We start from the raw sequence: 24,947 nt of genomic DNA on the forward strand, positions 1-24,947 counted from the left end.
TTTATTTATTCGACAGAGGAAGGGCAGGAGCAGATAAGCAGGGGAACGGCGGAGGGAGAGAGATAAGAGTCTCTCCACTGAGGAGGGAGTGCGATTCGGGACTCGATCCGGGGACCCTGGGGTCATGACCTGAACCGAAGGCAGACGCTTAACCAACTGACCCACCCAGGCGCCCCTTCTTGAAGCTCTTTTCAACAGTCTGTAACTAGTTCACTGTAGAAGAGGATGGGTCTTTACAGCCAGTAGGAGGCTGACCGAGGTCCCCATGGAAAGACACCCAATCAGTCTGTCTTTCGATATAAAGCATTTATCCTTGGCACCAGCCTCGGGCAGCAGACTCCGTGTATACCCGACCCCTGGGAAGAAAAGTGCTGTCTTACACCGGGACCCTCTGAGGCCACGCCTTCTGGAAAACCCTCCGGTGAGATTGGCAAAAACTCCCTCAGTGCAATGGCATCCAAGCCACACAGGGAAAAATGTATGCGCTGTGTTTATCATGAGCACAATCATTGTGTCATTATAATGTCAGAGTGAGAAAGGAGGTCATCTAGGATAATTTGCTGTCAGGAAATGAAACAGACCATCAAGGACGGATTTTCATGCCGCACACGGCGTCGCTCAGTGGCCCGGGCCCCTCGGCAGAGAACACTTGGAGAGAGCTCCGTCTCCCACTCCTGGGGACGTCACATCGCTAAGCCACTGGATGTTAGCGTTTCCTGAGCAAGTTCTGAGAAGGGGATTCAGTCCCTGGCATTCGTGGCCTGTAACAAATGTGTTCTTTCGCAATTCGGGAGGCTGACTCTGAAACGCAGGGGTCACTTGGCAGAGGGCACAGCGCTCTGTCCAGAGGCTCTGGGGAAGAACCAGTTCTTTGTCTCTTCCAATGCGTCGTGGCCGCCAGCGTTCTCTGATTTGGGGCCACATCCCCCTCAACCCTGCCTCTATGGTCCCGTCACCTCCTCTTCTGTCTCTGTGCACATGGGTCTTCCCTGCTTCCTGTGTCTCTCTCCTGGAAGGACACGTGCCTTCGGATCTGGGGCGCCCACGGAGGATCCAAGACCATCTCCTCTCAAAATCCTTAACTTTGTTACATCTGCACAGACTCTATTTCCAAATAAGGTCCCGTTCACAGGTCCCAGGGATTAGGTCGTGGACATGAGGTCTTTTGGGAGACCACCCTGCAGGCACTGCAGTCCCGTTCTGATATGAATACAGACCGTGAGTGACCATGGTTTTATTGTAAAAAAAAAAAAAAAAATTTTTTTAAAGATTTTATTTATTTGACAGACAGAGATCACAAGCAGGCAGAGAGGCAGGCAGAGAGAGAGGAGGAAGCAGGCTCCCTGCTGAGCAGAGAGACCGATGCGGGGCTTTATCCCATGACCCTGGGATCATGACCCGAGCCAAAGGCAGAGGCTTTACCCCACTGAGCCACCCAGGCGCTGGTGTAAAAAAAAAATGTTTAAAAATAAAACACCATCTAGTAGATAATCTTTTAAATATATCATAAAGACAATTACAATATGCCTCATGGTCAAATAAATATAAAAGAGTTGAGCAAAATAAGTCAAGGGGAAAATAAGACCCATGGGCCCTTGAGGAAGGAACATCTTAGAACACCCCTGTGAAAATCTGCCCGCCCCTGAGTTAGCTGTGCTCAGGAGAACTGCTAGTCATGTCGTGTCTCTAGGACAAGAGCTAGCCTATGGTCCAGGACACAGGGATTCCTGGAAATTCCCTGTTCTCCTCCTCCCTCACGTCCTGCACCTCAGAGAACACCATGTGGTAGAAGGACCAGAGCCTCCACCTTCTCCAGCACAAGCGGCGCCGTGTCCCCCAGCAAGTCCATACGGTCATGACCCCGCGGGCCCTGTGCGGCCCAGGCCCAGCTCGCAGGCCTGCTGGCCTGTGTTATCGAAGGAGAAAATCGACAGCATTGAGGTTCCAGAGAAACAAGTAAAAGACACCTCCTTTGGGCAGCCTCCCAACAAGCCCACTGTTTTAGCAGAGTTGCTTTAAAAAAAAAAAAATATTTATTTGAAAGAGAGAGAGCACCAGCAGGGTGGGGGGTGAGAGCAGAGGGAGAGGGAGAAGCAGGCTCCCCGCAGAGCAGGGAGCCCGAAGTGGGACTCGATCCCATGACCCCAGGATCATGACCTGACCAGAAGGCGGACACTTCACCAGCGGAGCCAGCCAGAAGAGCCCCACAGCAGAGCTTCTGATCGATGTCGAGGGGCATTATATTTAGCATAAATTGCCCAGGAGCTCAGGGAGGGAGCTTCTCAGGGTTATCATTCAGTGCAGGAGGGAGACTAGGCCATTGGCTAAACCTGGAAGTAGGAACAGAAGGTTCTGTGGGAAGGTCGCATGGTCCAGAGGGATGGGTGAGTGGATTCAAAGCCACCGACCTCTGTCCAGCGAGGAGCGAAAGGTCCAAGGGCGGGCTGGATCCTCCTCACACAATACTTCTGGAGCTGCTGTGACAGGTGGGTCAAAGGGTAATCAGTGCCACCCAGCCATATGCCGTGGCATGTGACTGCAAAATTGGGGGCTGGAAAAATATTAAAAGACATTATAACCGAATGGCCACCTTCGATATTAAAAAACCATCAACAAAGCCACCACGGAACGCCTAATCTGAGCAGTAGAATTTAGTGGTGGCCCCTGTGGGTTAAACTCATTGCAAAATGTCACCGAGCGAGGTGGCCTTCTGTTCTGTTATGAGCTGTAAATCCATTAAAAGGTCTGAAGAGGTCAGCCAGCCACGATGAGCTTGGATTTATGACAGTCGGGCTGCTGCCTTTCTTTCTGGCCATGATGGAGCTAGTGATCTGTTAAGGTTACTTGTCATCTGTGATTAGGAAAACTATTTTATCTGCATCTATGAAAATGCTTCTTCCTGACTTCCCTGGCAGGATCCACTCAGCCAAAAACATCAGTTTTTCATTATGTATTTAAAAAAAAAAAAAAGAACAAAAAAACGAAAAAATCAAGCAGATGGGCCAGAACGATTGGGCCCCAGAAAACCAGCTGGCTTCTTCTTGCCCTTCGGGTCTCCTTTCAGAGCTCCCCACCCACAGGGCGCTTTCCTGTCCCAGTGACCTAAAGGGGTCCCAGGGCCTCCTTTGCTGGCTCCTGCCTCGTTTTCATCAGGCCTCTTAACAGGACTTAACACCTTCTCGCTTATTGATAAGCTCAGCATTTAACCTGACTAGATCACAAGGTTTTTAAGCGTTGTACTGAATTGAATGGATACATTGATGTCCTCGTCCCCTGAATCTGTCCTCCCGGGTATCTTACTTGGAAAAGGAAAAAAGTCTTTGTAGATGCCATTACGTGAAGGATCTGGAGAAGAGGAAATCATCCTGGGTAATCTGGATGTATCCTAATCCTAAAACAAGTGTCCTTTTTTTTTTATTCTCACACTTTTTTACTTTATCCAAGTGATAACAATCTGTTAGAACTTGTATATATTCTTACATTTTCCCTTTTTTTACATATAATTTTTTTTATTTTTTTAATAAACATATAATGTATTATTAGCCCCAGGAGTACAGGTCTGTGAATCGCCAGGTTTACACACCTCACAGCACTCACCATAGCACATACCCTCCCCAATGTCCATAACCCCACCACCCTCTCCTGACGCCCCTCCCCCTGGCCACCGTCACTTTGTTTTGTGAGATTAAGAGTCTCTTATGGTTTGTCTCCCTCCCGATCCCATCTTGTTTCATTTATTCTTTTCCTACCCCCTCAAACCCCCTACATTGCATCTCCACTTCCTCATATCAGGGCGATCATATGATAGTTGTCTTTCTCTGATTGACTTATTTCGCTAAGCATAATACCCTCTAGTTCTATCTACGTCGTTGCAAATGGCAAGATTTCATTTTTGATGGCTGCATAGTATTCCTGTGTGTGTGTGTGTGTGTGTGTGTGTGTGTGTGTGTGTGTGTGTACCACATCTAGAGCTATCCTGTGATCCAGCAATTGCACTACTGGGTATTTACCCCAAAGATACAATGTAGTGAGCTGAAGGGGCACGTGCACCCGAATGTTTATAGCAGCAATGTCCACAATAGCCAAACTATGGAAAGAACCTAGATGTCCATCCACAGATGAATGGATAAAACAAGTGTCGTTTTAAGGAAAAACAGGGAGAGGACAAACAGAAGAGGAGACAGCGTGAGCAAGAAAGCAGAGAGCGTGGTGGGGCCCCCAGGCAGGGAACGCCAACAACCACGAGAAGCTGGAAGAAGCAAAGAACCGATTCTCCCCCTGCAGCACCCTCCGCCCCCCCGAAGGAGCAGAGACTTACTGACACCTCGCTGTCAAGCTCCCAGACTCCAGAACGGCAAGAACACCCAATTTCTGGAAAGCCACCAAATTTGTGGTCATCTATTATGATCGTCCCAGAGCCTAATAGAAGGATGGAGGCTTGCTTGCGTCTTTGACGATGTAAGCCAGTATCCAAAAGGCTGGTTTGTACACAGTAGGTGCTTAATAAATGTTTGGTGCATGAATGAGGAAAAGAGTACGTCAGAGGCTCTGTGAGCAGGCAGTTCTGGGTTGAAATCCTGGCTCTGCCGCAGGTCGCCAAGAGGCCTGAGGCCTGTCTTCTGGAGACCGGGTGTCCTCATCAGCAGTGTGGCCCAGAATACCCACCCTGAGGGCACGGGAGGGCAGAGTGAGGTCACATACTTAACGCCTTGAGCGTGATGCCTGGTGCCTACAGCACTGAGTCGCAAGCAGGGGAAGGACCGCTCATTGGTTATTCTTCTGTGTTCGATGTGGGTAACTTGCCACGTGTCGGTGGCCAGCCTTATCCAGTTACGTGGGATTCTCAGTTGATGAAGCAGCAGCAGCCGTGGTCAGGTCCCACAGCCACGGGAAGAGCACCAGGGCCTCCAGCCCAGCCAGCACCCTGGCTTGCCTTGGCCACATCCAGTGCTTCCGGAGACAGAAAATGCATGGATGGATTTCTCCACGGTCACCCGGACGTCGGACAGGACAGAACACGGAACTGGGTCCCGGAGCCATTAGCCTACGTCTTTCAGAGATCACATCGCTTCCCGCCCCACACACATGCTTCGGAGTAGAAACCGGTCAGCTAATGTTTGCCCAGGGACAGGACTTGAAATGACAGGAATCCTGCGGATTCCAGAAATGACTTTATTTTTTTCTCCTTTTCTCTTTCCACAAGCATTTCTGAAGCCAGTTAAACAGGCTGCTCTCTGCTCACTGCAGACCTTTCCCTTGCAACAAAGCCTCCCTCAGGTCGGTGACAGTGGTCCTAGCTGACACCCGAGAAATCCTTACTCCGGCGGTGGGGGGAGGGTAGCCGCGCTGCCTCCTTCCCAAACTATCTCACTTAATCCTCACAACAACCCCGTAAGAGAGGTACTATTATTGTACGCATCCTCGGTGGAGGAGAAAGGCTCGGGGGGTGAGGTTACCCCAGAAACTGGATTTCCAAGGCAGAAATTCAACACTGACTTGAACTTCGCCTCCTATCTGAGATCAGGTCCTGGCAACATAGCTGAAACTAGAGTTGAGAATAGGAGGCCTGGGGGCGCCTGGGTGGTTCAGTGGGTTAGGCCGCTGCCTTCGGCTCGGGTCATGATCTCGGGGTCCTGGGATCGAGTCCCACATCGGGCTCTCTGTTCTGCGGGGAGCCTGCTTCCTCCTCTCCCTCTCTCTGCCTGCCTCTCTGCCTGCTTGTGATCTCTGTCTGTCAGGTAAGTAAATAAAATCTTTAAAAAAAAAAAAAAAAGAGAGAGAATAGGAGGCCTGGGGGCTGTGTTCTCAGAGTGACCCCTGCGTCGCAGTCTGGGGGCGGGCCAGGCTGAAAAGCTTCCATGGACACACAGATCGTGTGGGCTTCCCGGAGGGCGAGTTGGTGGTAAGCACCAAAAGCTGTAAAAATAGCTCAACCCATCCGTTGTGATGCCCTCTAGACCTGTTTGTGTTGTCTTTACGCCACCAAAAAAAAAAATGTTTGCTTTTATAATCAGGGGGAAAAAATCAGTGATGGTCGAATCCCTCCCCCGTGTTCTGATTCCAGGCTTGGGTTTAATCGCAGCAGCACTGGGGACGGTCACTGATCTGCCCCATGTAATTCAGGTCTCCTCTGCTTCGGGTCCCCTCCAGCTCAGAAGCCCCTGTCATGCTGGGTAGGTCTTACTCAACCGCTGAGCCAGAGCAGTGGCCCCAGGAGGTCAGGATGGGGTGAGGGACCCAGTCAGCCCCGAGTGAAAACAAGCGGTCTGTTGCAACATAGCCTGAACCCAGCTCGGAGAGGGGGAAGTGATTGTGTTTCAGCCAGAGAGAAACGAGTTTGTGTTGAGAAATCAGCCCATTCGGCAAAGTCTCACTGAAACCTTGATACGGTCGTTGCTTTCCCAACAGCGGACGGATAAGCCCGTGTGGCTGGCATTCTCGCCACCCTCTCCCTGATCTTTATGGGGACCCCATCAGTTGGCCGAGTAAGTCCTTGACAAAGCATCACTTGCCCTGCCGACTCTGGGGAAGAGCAGAAAAGGCTCGGGTCAGACATCCAGGCTGTTCCTTCGTCTTTTCCGTTTACCACGTTGCTATGCCCCTTTGTGGACCTTCATTTCCCCGTCCAGAGACTGGAGGGATGATCGATTCACAGGGCATGGGGGAGCTAGAAGAAGAGAAGCCTTGCAAAGGACCCCCACAATACATGTCTAATAAGCTCTTCACAAGCGCAAGTTAGTGACACTCCATAAAGACACATCCTATGTGAGCTAATATCACGAGAGCGAGGCACCAGCATCCACGTGCTCCCCTTGTGTCCCAGCCCCCCCCACCCCGGCAGCCAGGTGGGGCCATAGGACCAGTTCTAGCCCGTGGCAGGAGAGTAGACGTGACCTATGACCTACGTCACTTCCTGGCCAGTAGTGAATGCTCCGGGGCCTCTCTTTCCTGACCCTGATGGCCTCAGAAGGTCACCCGCTGGGATCTTGGCGTATCCCCAAGGCCAGGTCCCTGAAGCAGCTGTGACCTTCAGGAAACAAGTAGCATGAGTAAGAAAGGAGCCTCTGTTGTGGGAAGCCACGGGGATCCAGGGATGACCCTGGGATTCTAGCAGAACCTGCCTCTAGTCCACCAGCACAAGGTGAAAGAAACGAGAGATAGGTTCCTTTTTCTGAGGAATCCAGTCTAGGATGAAACTCTGAGCCCCCTTTCCTGTTAGGTTGGTTGGACATTTATTTACTCGAAGTCATCACGGAAGCTCTTTTTCCCAAGCCCCTTCATGCTGGGCGGACGTGCTTAGGGTCACAGGTGACAGAACAAGTGAGGAGGCTCCCCTCGTCCATGTTTGTCACTTGGGCTTGTGCAGGTGGCTGGGGGTGAGGGGGGTACTCTGTTGGGTCTATGCCAAGCTCCAACATAAGCACGGGACTATTTGCTGGGGTGGGTTTCTAGTACCTGAAACACACCTTCCTAGGCACACCGTGCAGTCACTTTCTGCCACCCTGGGTCACCCCCAGGAAACAGACCAGACATACACCCCCCAGCCAATTTCCCTTTCCTAAGCAGCTTTCGGAATCTGCCTACTTCCCTCAATAGTTTGTGCTTCGGTAGGCACATCCCACAGTCTGTCAAACCCCCCTGTCCAGCGTATCCCTTCATGGAGTTCAGGCTTTCCAAAAACCAAAAATGAAAAAAGTCCAGAGAAGGAGTGGGGTAGCCTGTCTCAAGTTTGCCTGCTTGGTCCTCGGTCATCAACAGCCTCGGGAACAGGGAAACTCAAAAGCCCAGCTACCTCCTCGGAACAGAGTTGGGAAAAATTCCACAAGAACAAAAAGAAACACAAAACTATCTCAATAAATTATCCTACCACATGGGTCATTGCGCGTGCAGAGGAGGAAAACGGGCCAAGGTCGGCATCACTCTCTCAGTTTGTAAATCAGATGGAAAAAAGAATGCCATGCAAATGAGCCCTAACTCAAGCTAGGTCTCCAGGCCAAGGACTGGAAAGAATTCTGCCCGTGGCTGAGCCACAAGGAAACTGGCCCACAAACCGTGAAATCATGTACCGTGCCCCCCGCCCCCACCTAACCCCCAATTACAACCCCCTGCATTTCGATCTCCCTGCATTCGGACCTCTCTGTCCTTCAAATGCCCTTGCCTTGTGTGCCAGACCTTCAGGCAAAGCTCAAACATTTTTTGAAAGTACGTACGTTCTGATGGAGCTTTGATTATCAGAGGACCCCAGGTGTGGATTTTTAAGGTTCCTCTTTTTCTGGGTCCGCTCCAAGGATGGCCGCTAGACCCCATTTCTGTCTTCTGCAGTCAGGAAAACAGTCCAGGAGAGAGAAGACCCTCGCCCAGCCAACATCAGTATCATTTGTTCACAGCGTGTGTGTGTGTGTGTGTGTGTGTGTGTGTGTAACGCTTACGCATGCGTCCTGTGTGTGTGTACATGAGGCATCTCTCTGTTTTATCTGGGGACCGCACAATGGGAGGTTGGGAAGGACTAAAATGATGACATTTCAACAGACCTGTCCCGTATCTCTTGCGGGGGACAGGTGTGTTAGCATTTTAGCCACGGGCTTGCGAAGCTGGGATAACTCTGACAGCTTTGTACGTGCTGACTCCCATTCGGCGTTTCTTTTTTTAAACCATTAAGAAACATTTATAATTTTTGCTGCGCAGAAGATACCAGAGGAGTGTGGGAGGCCCGGAGGAAGACTTGTATGCTGTCTATGGAAAATATCCAATTGCACAGAGTCCAGAGCCCATCCTGGCGATTTTCAGGTCATGGTCAGAGGATTCAGTGTCTTGTCTGCTCGTGATTCCGTGGCTGCAGCCCGGGGTCGCTCCGCATCAGCACTCCTGACATTTCGGGCCAATTTTCCATTGCACTCGGCTTTTCTATGTACCAAAGGGAGTTCAAACACTTCCCTGAGCACCTCCCCCGCCACCTCTATTGCAAAAAGTTCTCCAAGTATCACCACCCCCAGGGAGTGAAATGGCCTCTGGTTGGGAAGCTCTGGTCTTCGCCAGAGGCAGCGGTCCGGTGGAAAAAATGGACAGACAGCTGTGGGACCCCAGCTCTATGAATCATCACGTCATGGTTGGGTGGAGGGGTTCCTTGGTCCGGTATGCATCTTTAATGTTTCCAAATGTGTCGTGTGCACCACGGAGTCCAGGGGGTGCCGACAGGTGCTGGGAACAGGAAGGGCTCTCGGGACGGGAGGGCTGGCTGCAGGACTTCCCAGAGCCTTTCCTGTTCTCCCGCCACTATGACTTGCCCAGAGAGGTTTCAGAGTGCAGCTCTTTCCAAATTTCTTTGTGTGCTACCAGTGATGTCTGGGAGTCATGCCGGTGTTTAGCGCTGCACCCAGGTTTAGACTCTGGGAAACGTAGCCCACCTGGAAGGGATCTGCGCGTTCCTGGACTCGCGTCTGGGGTTCCCGGAGACCAGGGATGGCTCTTGCTTTCCTCTCCAGAGTGTCCAGTCTACTCACATCTTGGGGGATCAGTCTTAAGGTTGTTAAGAAGATCGAGAAGCAGGTTCCCCACTGAGATCACTGTCTCAGCTCCTGGAATGTTCCTCCTCATTGCCACGGGTGTCTAGCCCATTCTGTGAAGCAAAATCAACAGGGTCTGCGAGAAATGGATAAGTCTAGCCACTTTGACAAGATCTTTATTTTTTTCACACTTGGGAGCATGAGGACTGAGCGTTTCTTATTTTAGCTTAGATGCCCACCTCAGTTAAGCAAGTCATTTCATGCCTACATGCCCAGCTGCATGTAGCTAATGTCTTTCGTGGTTACCCGCCCCTGAGTGTGAAGGCTCTGCACGGTGATGCCCTCCCTACTTGGATGGGCTCCTGGTTGCACGCGTGGGGCTATGGATCCCTCTCCCTGGGGAGGAGCCTGGGGAGTCATCAATGATCCTTGCTCACAAGGATCGAGACACAAGGAGCGAGACGGTTGTCAATGGCCAGGAAAATGACAGACAACCAGAGTGGTGGTGAGGAGGTGTCCTCAGAAGGCAGTCACTGAGATGTCTGTCCCTGTTCTGCAGCGAACGCTCACCAGGCCGGTGACCTTGAGGCAACTCCACACAGGTCCCTAACTCAGGTGGGTCTCCTCCCCTATGAAATGGGGCCAACGGTGGGCCTGCCTCATTGGTAATCGGGTAGTTGTGACGAGAAATGAGCCAGGGCTTGGGGAGTGCCCGGCCCAGAGCAAGAGCCTCCTTGTGCTCACTGTGGACCACCGTATGCGAGAGCACCAGAGGGAGCGAAGGGCACTGGCGACAGGTGTGAGGGTCTGGCTCTCGGGAGCCGTAGGGCAAGGGCGCAGCGGCCTGAGTTTGGATCAGGCTGAACACCTCCTTATTGCCTGTCAGTGGGCTCTCAAGTCTTTTTTTAAATTTTATTTTATTTTATTTATTTATTTGAGAGAAAGAGAGAATGAGAGGGCATGAGAAGGGGGAGGGTCAGAGGGAGAAGCAGACTCCCCACCCAGCAAGGAGCCCGATGTGGGACTCGATCCCAGGACTCCAGGATCATGACCTGTGCTGAAGGCAGTCGCTCAACCGACTGAGCCACCCAGGCGCCCCTGGGCTCTCAAGTCTTTGTGGGAGCTTGTTTCCTTGTCCGGCCAGATCTGTAGAAGGAGTTTAGTACTCAGCCAGCTTGCAGAATCGGGGATGGAATGGAGAAGCATTACCTCTCTCTAGCCTATTAGCAGTCCCTGCCTCCATTGCCAGCTCCTGAGCGTGGGAAAGGGGCTTCCTTAGGGGAACGCCTTTTGGACTTGCTCTCAGGAACCATGGAGCCAAGAACCACTCCGTGGCTGGTGGTTTCTGTTGGCTCCGTTGTCTGTACCTGCCTGTGGCCACTTCTGTTAGAGTTGCCAAAACAGATGACCACAAACTGGGTGGCTTAAAACACCAGAAATGTATTTTCTTCCTTTCCAGGAGGCCAGAAGTGCAAAGTCAAAGTGTAGGCAAGGTCATGTTCTCTCCTAAGGTTCTGGGGGGGGGGTGGGGGGCATTCATTTGCTGCCACTTCCAGCTTCTGGTAATTCCAGGTTCCCTTCACTGTGATCACTGCCCCTGTGGTCACATGCCACCTCCTCCTCTCTGTATCTCTTCCTCTGTGTGTCCGTCTTATAAGGACAGTGGGATGATAGGCAGGCCATCCAGGATCATCGTCCCCTCCCCGGATCCCCAACTTAATCACATCTGCAAGTCCCTTTGGTCATAGAGGGAAAAGTACACAGATTCCAGCATTAGGATCCGGGTATCCTTGGGGGGAGCCATTGCTCAGCCTACTGCAGGAGCCGTCCTAGAGAATATAGAATAAGTTCTTGCTTCCACCCTTGTGAGCATAACTCAGGTAACTGGGAAATTAAGCAGCTGTTGTGCAGAATTCTTCACCACCCTCCTTCCCCACCAGCATGAGGCATACAGAGCCCTGTGATAATGGAGTCCCAGAAATCATAGTAATAATAACGCACATAAATAACAATGAATTTATTTAATCTTCACTAAAATCACATAAGGTGGGTACATTTGCCATCCCTGCTTTTCAGATGGAGGGAGGCACAGAGAGGTCAGGTAACTTGCCACAGGTCACACAGCTGTGAGTGGTAGAGCCAGGACTCAGGACCCGGGACCTGCCTCTCCAGTCCCCTCTCTCTGGATCTGCAAACTCATCACCACTCATCTCCTACCCCTAAAAATCAAGCTCTGATCCACGAGCTAATGGAAGCAGATACTTTTCCCATGCTGGAGGACAGCCTCCAGGGGTAAGTGCTTGTCTGTCTTGGGAAGTAAAACGAGCAAATGAGGAGCACTTGGGGACTCCCCTTGGGGTCTGAGGCTCCCGACCACTACTATTGCATCACAGTGTAGGCTTCCCTTGGCCCCGAGGGCACAGAGATGAACAGATCAGGAGGAGAATGAGTAGAAAGGGAAGAAATGGGAAATGTCCTCTTTGAACCCATGGGACCCAGTGGTGGGGAGACATCAGTCAGCAGCCCATGACCTGTGTATGGCTTTGGACGGTGAGTCAAGCAGTCTGCTGAAGGCTGGTCATTCTACATAATTCTATGGTGAGCACAGGCTGCCAGCAGGAGCTCAAAGCTTGGGTCTCAGGAATAAAGTCCATTTGAATGGTGAACAGAAAAGGCCATTTCCAAAAGCCCACGCCCTTCTTGGCCTCAGCCACTTCTGCTCGAGGCCATTGTTCTGACATTCTCACACTCAGCTCCTGGCCAAGGGGATCCAGAAGGTCCAGTTAGATAAAGCCCCCTAAAGACTGCCCTAAGATAATGTGCTTGAAAGTGATGTGCTAGGTGCTAAGTAATTATTTCTGGGTTGTGATTTGCATACCGGCCTGTCCAGGGCAGATATACCAGGATGCTGATAAAGCGTCAGCCCAGGCTCCCTGACTTCCCCTGTGGGTGCTGGTTGCCATAGGGTGTGGAGGAAAGCCAGATAGGGAGGGAACTGGGTCCCAGTCAATACGGCATCTCAGAAGAAAGGGCTCTAAATCCTCAAGACACTCTTAATTCGTTGATATCTCTTCTCATTTTAAACAAACAGCCACCCTTCATGTCTAATGTTGTATTCGTAATTTTGTACTCTTTCTCTTAAAAAATGGTCCTCCAAATATGTAAATGTCAGGCCCCACTAAACTTGGATCCTTCTTGGTCACCGGATAAACAGAATAATCCAAAGAAGTGTTTTCCAAACTCATTACCACCACAATAAACAACTCTGAATAAATGTTCTTTCTAAGGCCAGTGTCAAGGATAAGAATACTGAAACAGACATATGGACCAAGCAGGTGCACAGATTTAAATGGAAAGCCAAGCCCCATCGAGGCTCACTCTAATGCTTTTTAAATTTTCTTCCTCATGGAGTGCTTTTGGAAATTCATAAAACGAGGAGAACCAGCCTTCTGAGTTCTGTTCTAACTGAGAGCAAAATCCAGTGCAATTCCCGTGTTCAAGAAATCCCCCTACCAAGTTTTGATCCTAGTGTTTTGGAGCCTGACGGCGTCTTTGCAGCAGGAAACTTGTTCAGACGTCTTGGAATCATTATTTATAGAGCATTTACTGTGTGCACAGCACTTTGCCAAATACTGAGGCGGAAGCAAAAGAAATCCTTCCTCTTGAGAAACGTAGAGCTTCTTAGTTGGGAAGAAAATAATGTGACTCTGATATGTGACTCCTGCTCCATCTCTCCTCTGAGGCTGGAGCAAAGGGACCACTACCCTGAGTTTCCAACAGAGAGGGTTTTGCCTGGGGGCCTGACACCCCATTCCCACCTCCCTCCCTCTGTTCAGGATCTGGGTGCAGATGGCCAGGGCTCCAACGCTCGAATACCATCCACCCTAGCATAGGTGATGGGACAGGGAGGGAACCTCGTTATGCCTCTGCACCTGGTACAGCACCTTCTAGAATTGCTCAGGAAGGAACAGCTCCAGGGAATGAACAGGGATTCAAGTCGTTAGAAAATAATTAATGGACTACCACCAAATTCCTCTGCAGAGGACCTCCGTGTGAGCTTTCACGGCGGAGGGAGTGGCATTTCTCATAACAGCTTCATAACCACCAAATTTAGCCCAAATATAAATTCGGTGGTGCACAAATGAAATAGCTACGCTTGAGAGGGCTTGGCATCGTTGTACTGCTTCTGGAAGGGATTCTGTGTCCAGATGCCAAGGGGAGACTTATTTCAGCAGAAAGAACGGAGGTTATTTCCAAAGATCAGCTCAGTCTGTCCTGATGCAGGAGAAGCAGGAAATTCAAAAGATGACACAGTGATTAAGAGGGAAGGAGGGCAGGTAGAACAGCTGGAGATTTTAATGTTCTGGCAAACATGTGATATCCAAAAAGAAGCATACAGATCAGCTTCCCTTGAATAAGCTTGTGATTTCTGTTAACTGCCTTTCCAGAAAAATACAGTAAGTTGTTCCTTTTAGAGCTGTGCACCCACTCCGTGTGAGCTGTGGAGTCCTTCCACTCCACAAAGATCTCTTAAGCCCTTCTTACATGCCAAATGCTCAGGATCCAGTGTCAAGAAGAAAACAGAAAAAGACTCTACCGTTGTAGTGCTTGGGTCTGATAACGCAGAAACAAGTGTGAAATTTTAAGAGTGACATGAACGAAGGAGAAGATATTACGCAATGGAACACAGAGGTAGTGACGTGGGACCTGATGTGGGTCAATGCTGACCTTCAAGGAAGGGAAGGCTTGAGCTGGAGTCCAGATGAGAAGGATTTCGGAAAAGAGGGGATGAACAAGTGCCGCGGACAGAGGAGATAGCATGTTCCAATTCCCTGTGGCGGGACGGATCCGTACCCTCGTGGTTGGAGTAGAGAAGCATGGCTGTAGCCCAATGGCATCCGATAAAACTTCCCACGGTGTGGAAAATGTTCTATGATCTGTGCTGTCCACAGAAGTAGCCACTAGTCACGTGTGGCTACCGGGCAGTTGAAATGTGGCCAAGGAACCACGTTTAATTTTATTTCATTTTAGCTAATTTAAATTAAAATAGCCTCCCGTGGCTCGTACCTATCCCATGCGCCAACCCAGGCTGGTAGCAACGGTAAAGAAGCTTCTCAAACAGCAGTAGGGAAACACGGAATGCTTCTGGGCAGGAGGCTGACGGCACGAGCTTGCATTCTGAAAAACAATCATTTTGATTTCAAGAGCTATTGACTTCTTTTTTTCTTTTTAATTATTAAGAATTCAGGATTCTTTGCTAACTACAACCATGAAACAGGAAGCCATGAGGTCCCTGAGTGGTTCAGTTGGTTTAGTGTCTGACTCTTGAGTTCAGCTCAGGTCATGCATGATCTCAGGGTCGTGAAATCGAGCCCCACATTGGGCTCCATGCCGGCTGCAGAGTCTGCTTGGGATTCTCTCTCTCTCTCTCTCTCTCTCCCTCTCCCCTGCCCCTCCCCTGTTCTCTCATTCTCTCTCAATAAATAAATAAAATCTACAAAAAGAAAAAGTAAGTCATGATACTCAGGAACACCAGAAATGCCCCATTCTAAGTAATGGGTTTTATGAGCACATTTATTATAGTGAGACCATAAGAAATGGTTACCTTCCACATTTAAAAAACACATGTCAGCATTTTGCGCCAAGTCTGTATGACTTAGTGATGGGGTGGACATTGTGGAGAGGGGGAGGGAAATTTCTAGAATGTTTCCAAGGATTCTGGCTCATCCAGATGGACATCGCTGTAATCCACTGGGCTGGGCCCCTTCCAGCTTCACATCCAGCCTCCAGCTTCTGCACACTTTGCTACCAGCCTCACCCTTAGGAGGGGCCAGAAGTCCCTGAGAGTTTTACTCTTTGCATCAGGTAGAAAAAAAAAAAAAAATAGCTCCCGAAAGATATCCACACCAAATCCCTAGAATCTTTAAAGGCTACCTTATTTGGAAAACAGATCTTTGTGAAGATGTGATTAAGTTAAGGATTCTGAGATGAGGAGCTAATCCTGGATTATCTGAATTGAGCCCAACATGCTGTCACAAGTGTCCTTGGAAGAGAGAAGAGGAGGAGGCCACGTGACCACAGAGACTGGTGCGCTGTAGCCACAGGCCAAGGAGCCCCTGGAGCCGCCGACCGCTGGAAGAGACCGGAAGGCTTCATCCCTTGAGCCTTCAGAAGAAGTGCAACCCTGCCAAATTTTTTGTTTTTTAAGATTTACTTTAGAGAGAAAAAGAGGGAGGGCAGGGGACGGTCAAGGGAGAGGGAGAAAGAGAACCTCAAGCAAACTCTCCCCCCCCCCACGGAGATTGGAGCCCGATGTGGGGTTCGATCTCAGGACCCTGAGATCATGACCTGAGCCGACATCAAGAGTTGGCCCCTCCCAGGCACCTGCTGCACCGATATTTTGATTTTGGACTTCTGGCCTCCAGAATATGGAAGAATACCTTTCTGTTGTTTTCAGCGACCCAGTTTGTGGTGCTTCGTTCTGGCCGCTTCACTACCCCACACGCTCTTGCCCTGGGAAGAGCGGAGCCAGTGACTGACCCGGGTAAGAACACAAAAGCCTGGCTCCCTCGCCTCGCACTGTAGGACAAACTTCCAGAATGTAACAAGCTGCAGAGCCCACGCCAGTCTCCCAAAGGATCAGACGGATGGAGGGGACTTCCCCTAAAGTCACGCCTTTGTCTGGCTTCTTCCTCCCCCGTCCTGCTTCCCACACACCTTCCCCTGCTTCTCCAGGGAGCATCTCCTTAGCCCATGGTCCTCTCGGAAACCCGAAGCCTGAGGTCAGCTTCTCCCTGACAGGCAGCCCTTGGGGGTAGAAACCACAGCTGAGGCCCCGGGCTGGAGGGAAAAGCACGAGTCTGGTTTGAACTTGTCGACTGCAGATGCTTTTAAAACCAGCCTTGGCAAGCGACACCCCGCAGACCCGAGCTGGCCCGTGGCCACCTGTTTTCACCGATAGACTAAGAACTGGAGTGCAGCTTCCCCCATTCATCTCTGCCTGGTCCGAGGCTCCTTTCACGCTACGGTGGCAGAGCTGTAGAGTAGAGACAGAGACGGCACGGCCTGCCGAGCCCAAGATATCCGCTGTCTGGTCCTTTATAGAAATACGCAGCTGGATGTAGAGGCCAGCAGCTCAAAGGGCTGGAGGTAAGCATTGGGGAGCCCTCGGCATATGAGTGGCGAGTAAACCTATGCGTGTGGGGACAAGAATATCAAAGGTGGGGCTAGAGGGAGAGAACCAGAACCTTCTGGGATTCTAGCACTTCATGATGGATCAAGGAAGCCTGAGTAAGGAACCAGACCAAGAGACCAGAAAGGTCGGAGAAAACCCAGAGAGCTCCCTAAAACTCCAAACACCAGGAAAACATCATTCGTGCCACCCACTCATTTTTATGTCTTGGGATATCGAATTTCTTCTGGAGAATCAGCCTTTTGAAGCATCCATCAAAAGACATGTGCTCTCTCCAGGACTTTCAAAATGATTTTGCATTTAATTTTTCGGAAGGGGCACCTGAGTGGCTCTGTTGGTTAAGCGTCCGACTCTTGATTTCAGCTCAGGTTATGATCTTGGGGTCCTGGGGTTGAGCTCTGTGCTCAGCATGATGTTGGCTTGAGATTTTCTCTGTCTCCTTCTGCCCTTTTCCCTGCTCTCTCTCTCTCTCTCTCTCACATAAATAAATAAATTATAAAACATTGTTTGGAACTTAGTTCGGCCCAATGCAGCTAAAAACAGAGAGATCCCCAAATGCCGGGTCTTAGTTGTGAATGACGATGTTTAAACTCAGGAAGAGATGACCCATCCTCACTCAACTTTCTTTTCTTTTGTTTTTTCTCCTCGCTCACCCTTCTGCTAGTTACCCTCTCTAACTCCTGGATGTCAATGCCCCACTCCTACGGGGTTCCCTTAGTTAGAAAGTTTTCTTTGTGGACAGTTGGGGTAAACTAATCTAGGAAAGACCAGATTCGTTTCGAAATAGAGACCATCGAATCGCTGGAAAATTTTGCAGCATGTTAATACCAGAAATATACTCAAGTCATAGCCCGTGTTGGTAGTAGTTGAGCGCTTCTGACTTCTTTCAATAATAAACATGAAGTGTCCTCCATGGGCAAGGGGCTACGTTGGGCTTTGGAAGGGACACAAAGACGAACAGACATTGCCCCAATCCGCGATGTGCTCGAAGGAATGAGAAATGTGTCTAAATCACCATTACCCAGAAAATGGCAAGCGCAGCAGAAGAAATGGGAGTTGAGTGGAAATTTGTGGGCACGAGAAAGAGAGATCATATCCGGTGGTTGGACTGGAAAAGCTTCAAAGAGGAAGTTCCATGGGGGGTTGGCCCAGAAGGCTGGGAAGGATTCAGTAAAGACCTAGAGGAGGATTTTGTAGGGAGACACACACTTGGAGCTGTGTTTCACTGTCCGTCTGACTGTCAGGGCGCCACAGAGGGCAGAGGGGGGAGACAGAGTGACGAGTATCAGGGGAGAGGACATCCCAGGGTCTAGGTAAGAGGCTCAAGGGTTGCGCTGGCGCGGGCAGCAGGAAGAAAAGGGAAATTTTAGAGGCTGTGGAGGTAACATTATAGGTTTTGGAAATGAACTGGAGGGGAAAGGAGTCAGAAGCCTGGGCTTTACCACTGGTAAATTTGAGGACGAATAGCTTGCTCTTTGCTTTTGGAGAATAAACAAGGGCCTCAAATTTCCCTTCTGGTGTCATCCTGGCTTCTCCACTGCAACGGCCAAAAGAAAGTATTATTTGCATTTGCATGGCCTGGTGCCAAAATTATCCCAGAAGCACTTGACCCCAACCCACAGGGTCTCTGTAAACATAATCAAGGCATCTATGCCTTTTGGCAGGGCCAAGGTGGTGAATTCTATTTCTTCTATTTCCTACAGACAAGGAACTTTAGGCGCCAGGAAGGTTTTTCAGATCTGAAGCCGTGGGGTCAGTGACTGGGAGCGTGGGGCGTTCACCCAAGCCGCTGAGAACCTTCCAGATCCTCCTTGAGCCCTCTGAGTCACAGCTGTCTCCCTTCCTTGCCTGACGCACCCTCAGCACCTGGCTAATGAATGCCACGCCCACACCGCCCCGCCCCGCCCAGGGTGGCTGGGCCCTCGGGATCTCAGAACGAACAGGGGAGGTTGGCACCCTCCACATGCTGTTGTCTGCCCACCTGCTAGCAAGCAAAGGTGGATCCAGGCTCCCACTGAGCTGGGTGTTCCAAGGCCAGACCTGCCTGAACGCTCAGAAGGCAGAACACAGCGTATGGCCTTAATGCCTCCAAGGTGCATTGGCTGGGGTTCCATTTGTACCCCGAGACTGCAAACTACAAAGGAATTCTGAGGTCCCGTGGATGGTCCCTGACCTCATAGATGGGTGAGAGCGTGCCCCTGGCGGTATCTAATATAATAGATGACCTAGAGGTCCTTCCATTGTGCAAAGGACGTTCCAAGGACTTCGCTCTGGCTTGCAAAGCCACTGTTTCTGCTTACCCACTACAGCTGTATTTTTGAAAACCTACTCTCCTGATCTCCAGTCTTTATAAACAGTAATAATAATAATTTAGAAAAGCAACCATTTTTTGATGCCTTCTCTGTGGCTGGATGGTACTACACTTCATTCTTACAACACAGTGAGGCTCAATGTCAGCAAGCCCATTTTCCACCATAGGTAAACTGAGGCTTAGAAGGCTTAAACTACATTTTTTTTTTTGAAGGCCATGCCCTGTTCTCAGTCTTCTCATTTGTGAATTGGGGATGAAAATAGGTGTCTCATGTACTGGTCACAGGCTCACGGGAGGTCCTGTGGGTATAGCCCGGTCCTCAAGGTCACTCACTCTGCAGGTAAGAGGCAGGACCAGGTCTTTGGGACACAAAAGCCTGTGTCTTTTTCTATGGTCACGCTGCAGATTAGCTGCTGGTCTGCTTCACTGCGCTGATGTCTGAGTGACCCCGTCATCTCACTCCAGCAGGGAGAGAACTTTCCCATTGTCAGTACTATCCGGCAGAACAGGCCTCGTGTTTTGCTCTTGTGTTTAGTGTTTATTTGGGAAAATCAAGGAAATGCTCACTCTGGAGATGGGGGCATTGGAGATGGTGCTTGAAGGAGTCCCATGGCTGAAGGTTTCTGTCCCAGTGGGCTGGAAGTCTGGGAAGCATCGTTAGGAAGAGATTTAAGGTTATCGAGAAAACAACCAAGCAAGCCAAGAACGGAGTCTGGAAATGAAGCAAGGGTTTAACTAGGCATTGAGTAATAAAGGCACTGAGAAAGGCACTAATCAGGTCATCCACATATAAGATGGAATTGGGGAAGCAGTTTTGTTTACAGTTAAAAAAAAAAATGTCCCTAATAACTGTGGGCATGGGGAATGAATTCCAGAGTCCTGACTGGAACCTGGAGGTGAGGTGACCAGGCTCGATCCCTCTGTAGTGTGTGCAGGTGACATACAGGGGACCTGCCCCCATCTCCCAAAGCCAGAGCAAGCATGCAATACATAGGAGAGGGGATCTGCGGCTTTCAAAGGGCAACCCAACCCACCCCCTCGAGAGGAAGGGGACTTGTCCCGATGAGATGATCCAAAGGTGGCGGCTATACCCAGGCCCTCAAACTAGAGAGAGAGAGAGAGAGAGATACATGTATACACACACACATACACATAGCTTTTTAACAACATTGTGTTATTTTTCTTAAGATTTTACTTATTTATTTGAGAGAGAGCGTAAACACAGGCAGGGGGTAGTGGCAGAAGGAGTGGGAGAAGCAGACTCCCCACTGAGCTAGGAGCCTGATGCGGGACTCGATCCCAGGACCCCGGGATCATGACCTGAGCTGAAGGTAGACGCTTCAGCAAATGAGCCACCCAGGTGCCCCCAACATAGTGGTATCTACCTTTGTCCTATTGAACTGCTCTTTTAGAAAACTACTTTTTTTTTTTTTTTTTTAAGAATTGCAAACAGGAAAGAAAGCGGGTAAATTCTGTGTTCAGCACTTTTATACTTTTAAACTATGGTAGGTCACTTCTGCCAATTGCCATGGTGTCAAAGCTCCCACCAGGGCCAATCCTGAGCTCCCCGTCCAAGCCAGCTCCAGCATGCCCTGCTGGTTGTCCCCAAGGAACCAAGGGCACACACAAAGTTTCTAATCAGAAACAAATTAGTCTTGACAGCTCTATCGTAACCATTTTTAAAAAATGGGGGAAAAAAAGCCAGTAGGAAGGGTACCTGATACCTTTCTCTCCCCTCCCCACCCTTTCCCAAGGTTGTCACGCTGGCTCCGGCAAGGGCAGAACAGCTAACCAGAGAGCCATGTGTCCCCCGCCTCTCGGTAAACGCGTATGCCTTGAAGAGCAATTTGCCCTCATCCAGAAGCGACACTCAATTTGCCACATGTGTCTTTTTCCTTTGGATGCTGTATCCCAGACGGCCGCTGTGGCTGGAATTCATCAGCTCAGAGCGCCACTTAAGAGAACCTCCCCCGCCCGCCCCCCCAAGCCCTCTGCCAAAAGCCAGCTCAGCCCCAATGTCTCTTTCTCCTCCTAACTTGCTTTGGGCGCTGCTCTAGTGCAGGGGGACTGGCTTAGCTCGGGACTGTGCGATCTTTCCACCAGACTCCCCAGAGAGGTTAGCCGTCACTTAGCTTTAACCTCAAAGTAGGCTTGGGAACGAGAGCCTGGCCCGACTCGCTGTTAAAATAAAAATAAATGTTAATATCGTAAGGAAAAGTTGGCAGGGGCCCTACAGACCTGGTCAACAAGTTGTCCTTTCCCCTGATTTTCATAGAAGCAGTTCAACAGTGTGTCATTTTAAAGAACGATAACGAGAACTCAAATCTTGCCCCACCCCTAGCTGGATGGCTGCCGTGGGCTCGCTGACTTGGGAGAGGGAAGTCTCCGCCATCTGTCTCTCTTCTGCTCTTGGAGACCAAAGACTTAAGAGAGAGTTCCCTTGCTCAGCCTTGTCGCCTCTGTGCGCGGACTTCCTCAGAGCCACGTGTGTCTTAATATGTCCCTGCATTGAGTCAGATCACATCTGAGTGTGCCTTAACCGCACAGGGACGGGAACACGAATGGGTGGCTATTTTGTTGTTGTTCCAGATTTACGGGGGTACAATTGACCACAGCTGTCTGTTTGCAAGGTGTACAACTCAATATCTTGACACACTTAACATTTTGATTGATTGCGAAATAATTTACCACCGTCAAGCTAATTAACAATTAACAAGCTAATTAACATATCCATCACTTTACGGAGTTACCGCTCTGCATGAACAGAGAACACTAAAAATCGACTCTTACGGGGCGCCTGGGTGGCTCAGTGGGTTAAGCCGCTGCCTTCGGCTCAGGTCATGATCTCAGGGTCCCGTGTCGGGCTCTCTGCTCAGCACGGAGCCTGCTTCCCTCTCTCTCTCTCTGCCTGCCTCTCTGTCTACTTGTGATCTCTGTCTGTCAAATAAACAAATAAAATCTTTAAAAAAAAATCGACTCTTACATCTTTCAAGCATATAATACCATATTGTTAATTGAAGTGAAGCTACTGTATGTTAGATCTCCAGAAGGCATTCATGCTGTGTAATGGAAACTTTGTACCCTTTGACCAATGAATGGCTCCCCATCTCCCCTTCCTCTCAGCCCCCACCCTGGCAACCACCATCCTACTCTCTGCTGCTCTGACCTGGACTCTTTTAGATTCCATCTGTGAGTGAGATCATACTGTGTCTGTCTTTCTGTGTCTGGCTTATTGCACTTAGCATAACGTCCTCCAGGTTCATTCACAACGTTGCCAATGGCAGGATTCTCTTCTTTGTTAAGGCTGAATAATATTCCTTTGTATATATACCGCGTTTCCTTTATCCACTCATCCATTGGGAGACACCTAAGTAAGTCCCTTCCACGTCTGTTGGGAATAATAACGCAATGAACGAGGGAATGTAGGAATCTCGTCACGAATCTCCTCACGATACTGGTTTATACTGGTTTTGTTTCCTTGTGTATACGCAGCTGATACAGGATGTTTTTAGATTTAAGCCAACATGCTTTAAAAAGGAAGATTCTACATTCTGACCAAGATCTGGATTTCCAGCATCTCTTGAACACTCAGAATAAATGATTTCCCAGGAAACGTAAGTTTCATGACAACACAGAGTTTGTTTTGTACACAGCCCTAGCTCCAGGATGGAGATCAGTGTCTAGCAGTCAACAAATATTTGACGAATGAATAAATGAATGAGCACTGACAAGGCATGACTACTGTTAGCTGAAACTTAATAGCAGCTGTCCCCTTTAGATGGGGCATCTGTTCTCCCTCGCATGTTAAGTAAGTGTTCTCTACAGATGAGTTAAGGGTGGAAAAACAGGCTCATCTTTTTATGGCCTGAATACTTATGAGTCCTCCTTTCCTCCTGCTCCCACCACCAAATTCATATGTCAAAAGCCTAACCTCTGAATGTGGTGGTGTTTAGAGGTGGGGTCTTTGGAAAATAATTAGGTTTAGATAAGGTCAGGAGGGTAGGGATCCATGATGGGATTAGTATCCTTATCAGAAAAGCAAGAGAGTGCTTTTGTCTCCACGGAAGGACGCTGTGAGAAGGTGGCCATCCACAAGCCAGGAAGTGAACCCTCATCTAGAACCAAATCACACCTTGATCTTGGACCTCCCCTTGCCACGACTGCAAGAAATCAATGTCTGTTGTTTAAGCCACCGGATCTGCAGTATTTTGTTCTGGCAGCCTGAGCAGACTACTACCAAGTACTTCTCTTAACCCCCAGGGAAGCTGATTAAAGAGAGAATGGGGAGGTGCCTGGGTGGCTCAGTGGGTTACAGCCTCTGCCTTCAGCTCAGGTCGTGATCCCAGGGTCCTGGGATTGAGTCCCGCATCGGGCTCTCTGCTCAGCGGGGAGCCTGCTTCCCCCTCTCTCTGCCTGCCTCTGCCTACTTGCAATCTCTGTCTGTCAAATAAAAAGGGAGAGAGAGAGAGAATGGAAGTACCTAGCCCTGCCTGACAGCAATGAATCTCCTCAAATTCCATACATGGGCAGAAATGTGTTCAGGTCGGAAACCTCAGCGATGGACAGTTGCCTTGCCATCCCAACCCTTCTCTCTCCTGACCCCCTGGACTGAGTTGAGGAAAGTCTTCTGGAGTGGACCTTCCTGGTGATTACCAGCAAACCTTGTGGGTGAGCAAGTGTTCCCTCAAGATTCCTATGTAGAGTGGGCCTGAAACCAATAAGACTAGCATCCTTATAAAAGAGGGAGAGACACCCCAGAAAAGGCCACATGAGAAGACAAGAAAGAAGACAACTGTCTGTCAGCCCAGAAGAAACCAAACCCGGCCACACTTGATCTTGGACCGCCAGCCTCCAGGAGGGTGAGAAAATCAATGGCTGGTGTTGAAGCTCCCGGGGGAAGTGGTGTTTGGTTTGGGCGTCCTGAGCCGACGGAGACAATAGATCAGGGGTCTTTATCCGTTAGCAATGTGGACACAGTGCCAAAAATACACAAGAGCTTTTAAAGGGCTCCAAGACCTGAACAAAGAAAACGTATTGGTTCGAAAACAAAAACTCCAAAATCAGAACGAATTCATATCTAATTAAACGTTTACAAAACAATGAGCCAACATTGACTTGGTGGTATGATGAGATACTTTATGCTTAGCAGAATTCAAAATGATAGATTCAGAATTCAAAAATTATAGCCAAAAAACACCTCAGTCCCATCACAGACCTCAGAGGTACGGTACCAGTTTGAGAAACACAGACGGGTAGGAACACCCTCCCATTCCCTCCTCCCACAAGCCCACCTGCCCTACAGTCAGCTTTACCTCACCAGATGACATCACGCTCACTTGCTCTGCCTTCCAGCTGGAGGTCTCCATGTTTCTATTCAATCGCCTACTTACCCCACCTGCCTCTCTGAGCCTCACGCACATCGGTCCCCTGCCAGCCTCTCCCGGCCCTTGTACCATCCCCCGCCCAGGAGTACCCTCGTACACCCCATTCAGTTGAAACACCACCCATTCTTTAGGATCCAGCTGAAGCCCATCTTCCTCTACGGTTGTCTTCATCTGACCACTTCATTGTGTAGGCATTGTTGCCGTCTCCAAAATGTTGGGGTGTTTTAGTCTGAAGGACCTATCTGGCCGTCAACTACAACCGCCTTGTATTTTCCTCTGATGATTTCAGAGACCTACAACTTGTCTCCCAAACTAGACTCTTAGCCTCTATACAGCCCTGGTGTTGTTTTCTTACTTTTTACTTTGTACGCTGGCAGAAAAGGCTCTTGAGCAGGACACACAGTAAATGGCTAATGGATTCTTCTTTTCCTATATGACTTACTGTTTAATCTACTTGGCTTCCAGCACTACTGAAGGGATCCTCACCCTCCAAACACTTCCTTCTCACCAGGTGCCTTTCTGTCCCCCATCTCCTCACTCCGTAGGTCAGAAAAGAG

At 49.7% G+C, this 24,947-nt stretch overlaps 1 protein-coding gene across 2 annotated transcripts in view; it reads left to right on the forward strand.

The window, feature by feature from the left end:
- FAM20A (FAM20A golgi associated secretory pathway pseudokinase) overlaps positions 1-24,947 on the forward strand; it is a 46,990-nt gene that overhangs the window by 11,432 nt on the left and 10,611 nt on the right. The window contains exon 1 of one of the 2 annotated variants that reach the window (XM_044247563.1): positions 22,564-22,620. The exons of the other annotated variant lie outside the window; for it this stretch is intronic. Coding sequence (XP_044103498.1) covers positions 22,604-22,620 — 17 coding nt within the window. The 5' untranslated portion in view covers positions 22,564-22,603. Of the gene's footprint in view, positions 1-22,563; positions 22,621-24,947 lie in introns of those variants that run through there. 2 annotated transcript variants of the gene reach the window in all.

Source organism: Neovison vison, chromosome 5, assembly GCF_020171115.1.
Source record: "Neovison vison isolate M4711 chromosome 5, ASM_NN_V1, whole genome shotgun sequence".
NCBI classification, from domain to species: domain Eukaryota; kingdom Metazoa; phylum Chordata; class Mammalia; order Carnivora; family Mustelidae; genus Neogale; species Neogale vison.